Source organism: Carlito syrichta, unplaced genomic scaffold (genome assembly GCF_000164805.1).
Source record: "Carlito syrichta isolate Samal-C Ts95f unplaced genomic scaffold, Tarsius_syrichta-2.0.1 Scaffold153578, whole genome shotgun sequence".
Taxonomy (NCBI): Eukaryota; Metazoa; Chordata; class Mammalia; order Primates; family Tarsiidae; genus Carlito; species Carlito syrichta.
In genome coordinates, this window is record NW_007097674.1 from 241,483 (window position 1) to 254,281 (window position 12,799).

At 37.3% G+C, this 12,799-nt stretch overlaps 1 protein-coding gene across 1 annotated transcript in view; it reads left to right on the forward strand.

Moving 5' to 3' along the window:
- The window catches only part of LOC103252075 (microtubule-actin cross-linking factor 1), a 237,477-nt gene that overhangs the window by 181,509 nt on the left and 43,169 nt on the right, over positions 1–12,799 (forward strand). Inside the window, exons 57-67 of the mRNA XM_021708921.1 lie at positions 166–492; positions 1,897–1,981; positions 2,480–2,721; positions 3,383–3,589; positions 5,161–5,280; positions 5,709–5,816; positions 6,986–7,204; positions 7,793–7,996; positions 8,736–8,744; positions 9,718–9,949; positions 12,201–12,427. Coding sequence (XP_021564596.1) covers positions 166–492; positions 1,897–1,981; positions 2,480–2,721; positions 3,383–3,589; positions 5,161–5,280; positions 5,709–5,816; positions 6,986–7,204; positions 7,793–7,996; positions 8,736–8,744; positions 9,718–9,949; positions 12,201–12,427 — 1,980 coding nt within the window. The remainder of the gene's footprint in view (positions 1–165; positions 493–1,896; positions 1,982–2,479; positions 2,722–3,382; positions 3,590–5,160; positions 5,281–5,708; positions 5,817–6,985; positions 7,205–7,792; positions 7,997–8,735; positions 8,745–9,717; positions 9,950–12,200; positions 12,428–12,799) is intronic.

Consider the following 12,799-nt stretch of genomic DNA (forward strand, 5'->3'; position numbering starts at 1 on the left):
ACAGGCTACCATTAAAAAAATCCTCAATTTTTATATTATCTTAGCCCTTAGTAGGTGAATTTTTTTAAATTATTTAATTTGTTATGTCATTTGTTATTCATTGTTTCATGTTTACTCTTCATTTATTTTGTTTCTGTTATTCATTTTTTCCATCTGAATTTCCAGGCTCTGGAAGAAGACATAGAAAACCATGCAGCAGATGTGCACCAGGCAGTCAAAACTGGGCAGTCCCTCTCCTCCCTGACATGTCCTGCAGAGCAGGGTGTGCTGTCAGAAAAAATAGAGTCATTGCAGGCCCAATACAGTGAGATTCAAGACCGGTGCTGTCGGAAAGCAGCCCTGCTTGACCAAGCACTGTCTAATGCTAGGCTGTTTGGGGAGGATGAGGTAGAGGTGCTCAACTGGCTGGCTGAGGTTGAGGACAAGCTCAGTACAGTGTTCATAAAGGACTTCAAACAGGATGTCCTGCACAAACAGCATGCTGACCACTTGGTATTCATGTTTTCCATTTTTATTGGTTATATTACTAAGTTATTTTGATTCATGTTTCTCTTCATTTAGTTTCTTTTGGGTTTTTTGTTTGTTTCTCTTCATTTCAAACATTTCAACTTTATACATAAGTGCATAGGGTGCTAAGTACTTATCTGTTTTTGAATGAGTTCATAGAAATACTTGTATTTAACAAACTGAATCAGTAATTCTAGAAGATGGTACAGGTTATAATCAGGATCATCTCAACTCCAGCTTATGACTTACATTATTAGGTAATAGATCAGTGACTTTCCATTTGAGCAGTTTTATGAAAGAGAATATAGTTTAACAAAACTAGTGCCCAGGATTTGATCATACTGTTATAACTTTTATGATATTTGTGGAATCTATATGCTCAAATTCCAGGGATTCTGTATCATCTTAGTAGAAAGAAGAGTTTGCCTTTTTCATTTCATTTTCATGAAATCTCTTTGGGAGTAGTAAAAATAGAGCAATTTTTCTAATAGTCTAAGATTCTTTTGCTTCATCAGCCTCAAATGTGGAGTTTTTTTTTTAAAGATAGTTTTTAACCAGGATCCTGGTTCAAGTCAACTTGTTCTTGCTGACTTTCTTCTCTTGAACTTTGTCTTATTATTTACTTTAGAGGCAATAGATATTTTTGCTAAGTCTCACTTTTACCTTTCTTGGATTTAGGTGTGGTACCAATAGATTGGTCAAACTGATTTAATTCTAAATCATTTCTCAATCAGCACAAAAGAAAGCTTGCCTCTATAAGTATCTGATTCAATTATATTGAATAGTCAGTGGGAAATCAAAGAGATAATGAGGGAATCAAATAGCTGATGTTTAAACTAAACTAGTGTTTATCTCTTCACTTTAAATTTTGTCTCTTAGCCGGGCTCGGTGGCTCAGCCTGTAATCCCAGCGCTTTGGAGGCTGAGGTGAGTGGATTGCCTGAGCCGGCGGGGTCGAGACCCGCCTGGGCAACTTGGCGAGACCTCATCTCTACAATAAATCAAAAAATCAGCTGGGTGTGGTAGCGTGTGCCTGTAGTTCCGGCTACTCAGAAGGCTGAGGCAGAAGGATCACCGGAGCCCAGCAGGTCGAGGCTGCGGTGGCCGGGAGTGGCCACTGCACTCGAGTCTGGGCGACAGAGTGAGACTCCAGCTCAAAAAAAAAAAAATTTGTCTTTTTAGGGCCAAGTGTAGTGTCTCATGCCTGTAATCCCAGCACTTTGGGAGGCCAAGGCAGGAGGATTACTTAAGGCCTGGAGTTTGAGACCAGTCTAGGCAATATAGCAAGACTCCATCTCTGTAGTGAATTAAATTGGTCTCTTTGGTCTAGCATTTCTTTCCCTTTGTTGCATGCTACTGTTTGGGGCTTAATGGTATTCTTCCCTTTCAGGCTTTAAATGAAGAGATTGTTAATAGAAAGAAGAATGTGGATCAGGCTATTAAAAACGGTCAGGCTCTTCTTAAACAAACCACAGGTACTTTGAAAATTGTATATCTTAGCACCTCTGTGGTCTCAAAGACAAACACACATGAACTAGTTCTCTTTGTGTAAGCTTAGTATTCACTGATTGCATTACCTACCATGTGCTCCAGTAGACTAATGATCTTTGTCCTGTTGCCTGCTAAATCTTTTGAAAACTAAAATTGTCTCACACCTGGTTAGAGCTAATGATTTCCCCTGCCCTTAAATATGTTGAATGCCAGTATTCACTGAAAGGTATTAGGAACATCTACAAACACCTGAAACTGAACTCAAACCATAATAATCTCAGAAGTGGCTTTTTTTAAATCAAGTGGAAGGTTTATTTTATTTCTCAGTTACCCTTAGTGGGGGATATTAGGTGAAATCATTACCACAGGGAGAAGAGAACATCTATAAAATTAAAACTTTTGATTTGAAGAAAGGAGACTTTAAAGGGACTCTGCATCCCCAGATCTCTTAAATATGAATAACTGTGTACTGTCTTCCACAGGTGAAGAGGTGTTACTTATCCAGGAGAAACTAGATGGAATAAAAACCCGCTATGCAGACATCACAGTCACTAGCTCCAAGGCCCTCAGAACTTTAGAGCAAGCTCGGCAGCTAGCTACCAAGTTCCAGTCTACATATGAGGAACTGACTGGGTGGCTGAGGGAAGTGGAGGAGGAGCTGGCAGCCAGCGGAGGACAGTCTCCCACAGGGGAACAGATACCCCAGTTTCAGCAAAGACAGAAGGTGAGTTGTGATTTCACTGTAAAAGGAAAAAAGGCTTTCCTCTTTGTCAGAAACTTTGTTTCATTGCCTTCACCTTATATCTAAACCAAAAATGTCTGTCTCCCGCCTTTCTTATTTACTCATGGACAATAAGATTTATCATAAAGATATATAAATTATGTTTTTATATATGTTATGGTCTAAAGAAGAAAGAGATTTAATCCCAAATCCCTAGGAAGTATACTTTGTGACACTGAATTTGCCTTTCTCATTCATTCTCTAAAGAGTGCTTTGTGGTTTGATTCTCCTTTAGGATCTAGTATAGTTCTAGGTTCATAGAAATACTGCACAAGTATTTGTTAAGTTAAATGCCTAGTCTGTGGTTAAAAACATTATTTATCATTTTTATTGAAGTAAGGTGATAAAAGAAAGAAACGCTGTTTGTTTTACCCAGAGACAATCTGACTCAAGAAGACTTGCAGGCAGTTCTAAGCAAACAACAGCAAAATGTAAAGTCAGGCTTCAGAATGATTGAAAAATCTGAGACAAGAAAAAAATAACTGAAGGAAGGAGGTCAGAGCCCTGCTGGGATGTGTGGTAGAGATAGCACTTTCCACCCAGCATAGCTGCTAACGTGCTTTATTTAGCAAGGTATGGCCTGAAAACTCTTTTCCCTCCATAGGAATTAAAGAAGGAGGTCATGGAGCACAGGCTGGTGTTGGACACAGTGAATGAGGTGAGCCGTGCTCTCTTAGAGCTGGTGCCCTGGAGAGCCAGAGAAGGACTGGATAAACTTGTGTCTGATGCCAATGAGCAATACAAACTGGTCAGTGACACTATTGGACAAAGGGTAGATGAAATTGATGCTGCTATTCAGAGATCACAACAGGTAATGTTTATAATACCTCTGCATTAATATTTTAGACAGTGGGTCTTAATGTGTGAGATAAAATACCATGACCCATATAAATACAGGTTCAGGAATAGAATAATTAATTCAAGCTAAATCTGATACAACGAACATTCCAGTGAATTGGGAAAATGATTGGGTAGAGGTTTGTGAGGATGGATCCAGGTTTGACTGAAATACTTGGAGAAGAGTCAGTGTGAGGCCTTTCCTTAGCTAATGCCCTGCTAAGAAGGTCAGTGATGGCAGTACACAATATCTAGATACAAAAGACCCAAATGCATCACAGTCTTAGTTTGACATAATCAACTCTCTTAGCATAAGACAGAAGAAGGAAAGGAACCAAGAACTATAATTACTTATCAAATATGCAAACCAAAATAGCAGTACTATCCAAAATAGAACTTTCTCAGTAAACACAGGTGTCATATTTCCCTTGATCTTTTTTCTTCCTACTTTCTGGAAAAAAAGTTGGCTTTTTTTTTTAATGTAGTTAGATACATACCTAGTAATGTAGCATAACACAAAAGATAAAATAATCTCCTTGTGTTCATAGTGATAAGCAAGTGCTTTTTAAACTATACAGAAATTTGCTCTGAGTCCAAGTATATCTCCGATGTGTCTTTAGTATTATCTCTATCTTGGCCAGATATTTCAGTATGAAACTTACTGTTCTTGGGAGAAGCTTATTTTAAATATTAGTGAAGATTGGCAACGTTGAAGTGGAAGAGATAAAAGATTGGGAGGCCAAAGTGGGAGAATCCCTCAAGGCCAGGAATTTGAGACCAGCTTGGACAGCATAGCAAGATTGCCATGTCTACAAAAAACAAAATTAAAAATTAGCTGGGTGTGGTAGTGCATGCCTGTATAGTTCTAGCTACTTGGAAGGCTGAGGCAGAAAGATTACTTGAGCCCAGGTGTTTGACATTAAGTGATGATCATGCCACTGTACTCCAGTCTGGGTGACAGAGCAAGAACCTGACTCTTTAAAAAAAATGATTGGGGGATCCTTATGAAAACAATAGTCACGTAGAGCATGTTCTCGATTTTTATGATTTCATAACCATTTAAAGGTTTGGTGTTCTGGGGTCTTATGCTTCTTCAGCTGAGCATATACTTCCAAGTTAACGTGACTCAACTGTCTACTGCTATGTGAAATTTGCATTTAAATGTCAGACGAAAACTAATACTCTTCCGTGTCTGGATAGGAAAGAGGATTGGCAGAAAGAGAGTGCAGTCTCATAAAAGCACTGATTAGAGATATATTTCTTTTGAAGGATATTGCTTCCTATTATTGTTTCTAGCTGTAGGGCCACCAACTGGGTTCCGTAGCTTCTTTTAAAGAAGTTGAAATATAACAATTTCTAATCTGTCTGTATCTTGGTTTGTGATTGTATAAAATTCTTCCCAGTTTTAGCTTTACTTTGTGAGATATGCACTGTATTGTTGAAAATTCAAAATTTTCTAAATAAATTAGTATGAATAAATTAAAGTTCTAAAAAGGAGATTTGGCTGTATGTAATTTGTTTATTTTTCTTCAATGCATTTATTAGTATGAGCAAGCAGCTGATGCAGAACTTGCTTGGGTTGCTGAAACAAAACGGAAACTGATGGCCCTGGGTCCAATTCGGCTAGAACAAGACCAAACCACAGCTCAGCTGCAGGTACAGAAGGTAAGTGTGTAACACTTGTGTGCTCACTCTGTCCTGAGCTAGTAGAATAATCAGTGGCTTAGTGAGTGGGAGGATTTCTGACTATGTCATGTCAAGTGGAATGATTTAATGATAGGATGGTAGTTAGAAATTAATTTTATATATACTTGATTGGGATGAGGAAGAAATATTTTGCTTTGTGAAAAAGAAGAAATAGACCCATTAATCCAGGAAGGAATAATTAGCAATTTCTGGATGATTTTTGGAGAGGAAGATATTTTTGTAAGCTACTAAAAAGATAAGCAAAAGAAGATGTTGGGTAGGCGGGGTGTTAAACTTTATAAGAACAGTTTTTGATGTGGCTTTTTCATAGATTGTTTTTTACCATTCACTAATGTAGTCTTGAGATCTCTTTAATTCTTGACTTAACTTCAGTGTATTTTTCAAAGGCTTTCTCCATTGACATCATCCGACACAAAGATTCAATGGATGAGCTCTTCAGTCACCGTGGTGAAATCTTTGGCACATGTGGGGAGGAGCAGAAAGCTATATTGCAGGTGAATTACATTTATTTATTCCCCTTATTGTACCTGTCTTGATCATGGTGAATTAGAGGTGGACAATTGTGAAATGACATTTTAAGGTGTTTTTTTTTTTCCTCCTGGACTTTCTTATTATTGATTGCTACTAAAGTCCAACTTGATATTCTGGGGAATTCAAACTCCTAACCTTGTGTTCACAAATTTCTAAACAGCTATACTACATAATGTGAAATATATTGCAAATTCATCTTTTTTATAGCACAGATATTATTACTTATCCTCACTCTATAGGGTATGAGCTTTGAATTACTTTTCAAGGTGTTTATGGGAGGTTTTCCAATACCATATGCAGACAATTTCTTCTTCAGGTCCTACTAAACGGTCATATTCATTTTTATATTAATGCTGTATCTAAGGTTGTGAGTCATTACTGAAAGGTTAGTTTTGCTGTGCTTTTTCTTATGCTATTTTGCTATCTTTTTTTAAAATTTTTAATTTAAAGATGTGGGGTACAATCCAGGGTTAGGTATACAAATGTTCATTATGTCGATACCCTTGTTGATGAAGTGTGCCTCCCTCTCCTGGCAGTTTCCCACTACTGCCAATCCCACCCCTCCCCCCTTATTTTACTGTCTTTTAAACTATTTTCATCTTTTAAAATTAAAGAAATAATACATATGTATGATAGGAAAATCAGAAAATTCAGATTATTATAAAGAAGAAAATAAAATCACCTGTAATCTTACTAGATTAGTCCGTATTTTAAAATACCTTAGTGTGTATTCTCTTAGACTTTTTTTTTTTTTTTTTTTTTGATTTGGAGTCTCACTCTGTCGCCCAGACTGGAGTGCAGTGGAACATTGCCAGCCACCACAGTCTCAACTTGCTGGGCTCCAGCGATCCTTCTGCCTCAGCCTTCCAAGTAGCTGGAACTTCAGGCACGCGCTACCACACCTGGCTAGTTTTTGATTTATTGTAGAGACAAGGTTTCACCAAGTTGCCCAGGCGGGTCTTGAACCCACGGGCTCAGGCAATCCTCTCATCTCAGCTTCCCAAAGTGCTGGGATTATAGTCTGAGCCACCGAGTCCAGCCTCTCTTAGACTCTTTAATATATACTTACTTTTTTTCCTAAAAGAAGGGTTTATAATAGTAATACTTATCTTTTTTATTCAATTATTCATAGGAAAAGACAGAATCTCTAATACAACAATATGAAGCCATTAGCCTGCTCAACTCAGAGCGTTATGCCCGCCTAGAGCGGGCACAGGTCTTGGTGAACCAGTTTTGGGAAACTTATGAAGAGCTCAGCCCCTGGATTGAGGAAACTCGGGCACTAATAGCACAATTACCTCCTCCAGCTATTGACCATGAACAGCTCAGGCAACAGCAGGAGGAAATGAGGGTAAGGAGCATTCTAAGTTTCATTTTATTGCAAAGCTGGAATAGACTCCATAATTTATTCAAAAGCAGCACATTTATTAGTACCTACTAGGTGCAAGTTCTGTGTTATGAAGTTAGTTATCAATTTAATTAGTTAGAATTTCATTGCATAGTAAAACAGAGGAAAGTCAAGGAATGCTTGGCTTGCCAGAAATGTTGCTATTCATAGTTTATCCTGCTTGGTGTCTCTGTCTGGGGAGGTAGACAGTTATTAAGCCATGTAAAGTACAATATAGTACATAGATGTATTTATGAGTACAGAAGAGGGTGAGGTAGACTTGTATGGCATGGGTGGTGGGGAAGAACGAAGCTTCCAGGGTAATGGGACTTTGGAACTGGCTTTTGAAAATTAAGAGAATTATGTAGTGTCAGAATCCAAGACTTAGGGGTCTTTCTGTTCCCCCATAAATGGTAAGATACTGGGCCTTGCTGGTTTTTAACAATTCAGTTTGTTCCTCTTAAGATTGATATTAGTTCTGGCCAAAGTACCTAAATAAGTAAACTAATATAAAAGTGCTCCTTATGTTTTAATCCTTATCTGTTTACATAGCAACTAAGGGAATCTATTGCTGAACACAAGCCTCATATTGATAAGCTACTGAAGATAGGCCCACAACTAAAGGAGTTAAACCCTGAGGAAGGGGAAATGGTGGAGGAAAAATATCAGAAAGCAGAAAACATGTATGCCCAAATCAAGGAGGAGGTACGCCAGCGAGCCCTGGCTCTGGATGAGGCCGTGTCCCAGTCCGCACAGGTATGTTTGTCTGACACTTATAACCTTCAACTGTCTGCTAGTCTAAGCAAGAGGTCTCTGTACCAGGTTTGCCTCTTTGCTCAGGAATGTCTAGACTAACATGCTGATAATACATGATCAGTCGATAGAGTAGGAAGCTTTGCCTATCTGCATTTTATATTCCAAGGAACATTGGCACACTGACACTCTAAAGAGGATAAATTTGTCTTGACTGGTATATATTGTTTGTTCATGGTATCGCTGAAAAGTTTGTTGTGATGATCCTTTAGCAGGGATGATTTTAGATAAATTTATCTTGCAGATTCAAAAGCAATGACTGCCTCAAAAAGTGGTTCTTTATTGGGCCTGTTACTTTTAAGATTTAAAACAACAACAAATTAGTTTTCTTATTCAAGAAGCAACCAGCTAACTCTTAGTTAAGAGAAAAATGCTTGAATAGGGAACAGTAAGAGCCAAAGAGAAGCATAAGCCACCAGCAGTGCAGTTTAAAGCATGTAACTACATACTTTCAACTAATATATTACCCTTAGTGATACTTTTGTCATGTCTGGGTATTTTATTCCTATGTTTAGTCAGTATTCTTGGTTAATATTTGTACTTACTCAAGTTTCTCCCCCCACCTTCCGTCCCATCTCTCACTCACATTGTGGAATGTGTTACTTTGTGTTGTTGCTGCCTGCTCCTGTCTTCCCCACATCGTCACATTTCATTGTTGTGTTGACCGCGCCCACCATTACAGATTACAGAGGTAAGGTACCCACGCCCATTGGGACTAGGGTGTTCTTGTAAAGCTGAAAATTGACGGCATTTCCTATAAGGAAATTTTTCTTAACTTTACTGGAATAAGTTTGATTAGTGCAGTTTATTATTATGCCAGTTTCATTTGGGGTGGAATCTAGAAGTGAGGGAGTTATGGGAGGTGATTTCATTAAGGAAATTCCACCATGCTTTTTCTATAGGACACTTAAAATTGACAAACTTTACTGTAATTCATGAATCCAGAGTTGGTTTTAGGTAGATTTTTTAGGAAGCAAGCTTACCTGTCTTGCTCTCTTTTCTCCTCTCTCTGCATCAAATTTTCAACGAGAATGTTTCAGTTGTAGTCATACTATTCAAAGTACCAGAAAAGTGAGAAGCTGTTAGTTTTTTTAGAATAAGATTAGACTTTTTCCTTCCTCAGTTACCTTTCATTATTCCAACATCTTTCTTCTCTCACTGTTCCATACAGTGGGTTGTTAAATTGCATGCCATGATACTTTTAAACTCCAAGTCATGTAACATATTAAGTTCCCCATCCATTTACACAGCTAGTAGAGAGCACCTAACTTGTTGGTCTAGTTTGTTGCATGCAACCGTCATATGAGATGCTGACATACTGACTCTCACTGGTTTCATAGTCTTGTCCCTTTTTTGTTACATTAGTTGGAATAGGAGAAATATTGTGGCAGCACTAAAGATATAAGTTGATTTTTCATATGTTACTTAATGTATTTTGATTCTTAATATAAATATTGGCATTTTTTTTCTGATGGGCCAGCTCTGGTAAACTATGCCCAAAACAATTTCTTAACCAAACCCAACACTCAACAGTTATGAAGCTAACCTGAGTGTAGGTTATATTAAACAGTGGTAGATTTATATCTTGTTCTTATTCCCTAATGTTTCCCCAAGAAGTGTGATGAAGTATTGCTGTGATGGCTAATGTTCCAACATTTGTTTAGTTTCATGATAAAATTGAACCCATGTTGGAAACTCTGGAGAATCTTTCCTCTCGTCTGCGTATGCCACCACTGATCCCTGCTGAAGTTGACAAGATCAGAGAGTGCATCAGTGACAATAAGAGTGCCACCATGGAGTTAGAAAAACTGCAGCCATCTTTTGAAGCCCTGAAACGCCGTGGTGAGGAGCTCATTGGACGATCTCAGGGAGCGGACAAGGATCTGGCTGCAAAAGGTACTTGATGGATCTATTTATTTTTAAAGAAAATCAGGAAAATAAATTCTAGGCTGTGTTTATCTTCAGCATCCTGCCAAATGTATTTATTTCATTGAATGTAAAGGCAGTCCCCAAGTAATGAATATTCCAGAAAGTCATTTGGAAATCATTTCAAATTCAGGACACATTTCCCCATTGAAACAAGGTTACAATTGGAAGTTAGATTCCCAGGCCAGGGAACAAATACTTCTTTAACCCTTAATGTGAGTAAACTACAGTATCAATAGTGGGTAGAACATAACTACCTTTTGTAACACTTTCCATGGGAAACATACAACAAGTTCAACACAGAACACTGGGAATAGAGTTCTCATCTCAGCCCCTTTGTAAATTAGGGGTTTTGTATTATAACAGTGCATTTATATTAGATTATAGCTTATTTCCAGATTAACTCTGTGATCCCTTTATGTAGGAGACCAACATAACTGGAAAATGCCAATGCAGAAATAAAAATAATAAAGCTAAGATAGAAAAGTGTCCTTCAGTTACAAATGTTTAGAGCTTCAAAAAAAATAGCTTAATTGAAAAGGTCAAGAACAAAGCATATTTGTATACCTAACCCTTAACTGTACCCCACAATATCATAATAAAAAATATTGATTAAAAAAAAAAAGTCATACCCAGAGCATGAAGGTGATAATAGATCTCCTAGGAGGTCCAGTGAAGCAGATTAACCTACTTACTTGGAAGATGAACCTCAGAGGCTGAGGAGATTCTCTCAAAACTTCATCAATAGGAAGCAGCATGATACAGAGAAGAGCCCAAATTATGGTCTGCTTTAGAAATAAGGCTTTTCTGTGTCACAGCTATTTCCCTTGGATGGAGTATTTCACAGTATCATTCTCCTCTTACATGAAATGGGAAAATTATTTTCTTTCAAATTTGAAAATGAAGTAGAAAAATTTATAGTTATGATTAGTTGAGCTATTTCTATGGGTCAGGTATTTTTCTTAGCACTTTAATGGGTTAACTCATTTAATACTCACAAATATATTTATGTTAGGCACTATTTCACAGGTTGTAAATTAAGGCTGAGAGAGGTTAAATCATGTTTTCAAAGTCACAGCTTGTAGGAGATAGAGGTAGCATTCGAATGCTTAAGATGGTATATAAGTTTTAATAGTTTCTGAAATATTAGTAGAATTTTGTAAATGACAGCTTTTGCTATTGTTACCGGCTTCCTTTCTCTGCACTCCAAGACAGTCTATTCTTACCTCTAGATAAAACTTCTTAAAGTACCACCTTGATCATGTTACTTCTAAGGTCTTTTTTTTTTCTTTCTGATTTCTGTTAATTAAATCCAAGCTCTTTAGCATAGTGTGAGATGTTTTCTGTAACTTGAATTCTGTCTTACTTTCAAATATTACCCATCACTATTTCCCTAAACATCTTTCCTGGCAAATTGGTTCTGATATGAGGTCATCCATCCAAATAGTACTTATAAGGTCAGGTCATGGAAATGAGTACTCTTGGAACTATGAAACCACAGGGAGAGGTGGAGATTCTATCAAGCAGGTGGACATCTAAATATTTCTAGTAAGTTTCCGATATTTGTGTTCATGGGAAAATGTTTGGATTTGTATGTAAGATTTATCAGTTTTTAAATGCTGTCAACTTATTGAAAATTAATGTGCAGCATAATAGGAAAAATACATCTGTGGGCTAGATTTAGTCTGTGGACTTCCATTTTGAGACTTCTTGTCTCTATCCTGAGTATGATTCATATTCCTCCATCTATATACCTTTGTTTATTCTCTTCCTTTTGTGTAAAATACACTGTTGCCATCTCACTCTGTCAGAACTCTTTCCTGTCCTCCAGTGCCCAGTGCAGGGGCCACTACAGAGGCTTCCTTGCGCCAGTCAACTGGCCTCTTTTGAACACTACCAATAATGCCTGTTGTTCATGCATCTTATTTGACTCTTACAAAATCGTTTGTCTTCTCATTATTCTTAGATACTTCTTGTATTTATTCTTTAACTGTAATTTTTTTTGAGAGCCATGACTGTATGTTATAGTTTGTATATTTTAACTATAACTGCAGTATCTATCATGGGGTCTTATTTAAGTCATGTAGCATATCAAATTGTCAAATGAATAAAATGATATATCTCAAAAAAAAAGGTCAACATTAGATAGAATTTCTGATGAGACTGATTCCAAGTATGCTTAGAGAACGCCTATTCATATATCTCTTCTTTACTTCCTCAGAAATCCAGGATAAATTAGATCAAATGGTATTCTTCTGGGAGGACATCAAAGCTCGATCTGAAGAGCGAGAAATTAAATTCCTTGATGTCCTTGAATTAGCCGAGAAGTTCTGGTATGACATGGCAGCTCTCCTGACCACCATCAAAGATACCCAGGATATCGTACATGACTTGGAAAGCCCAGGCATTGATCCATCCATCATCAAACAACAAGTTGAAGCTGCCGAGGTAAGAAAAAAACAAAACCTCTTCTCTAAAGTGTTCGTCCTCTAGAAAAGCACTTGAAGCATATCGTGTTAACTGCTTAGCCAGGCTGAGTGCCTTTATTTTTTTTTTTAAGTTAAAATTTTCTCCCACTTGGGGAAAAAAGAAAAAACCTACTCACTATAGTAAATTTATTAATGTAGAAAAATAAAAGACAGAAAATAAAAAATCAGTTTCGTACTCATCACCTAGAGATAACAGTTGTTACTTTGACATACCTGTTTTTAGTCTTTTTGCAGAGTCTAGTTTTTACTAAATGTATTTCTCTTTTTTATTTCAGCTATTTTTTCATTAAAAATTCTGTTCCTCCCCACCCCTGTCAATTCCAGTCCATGA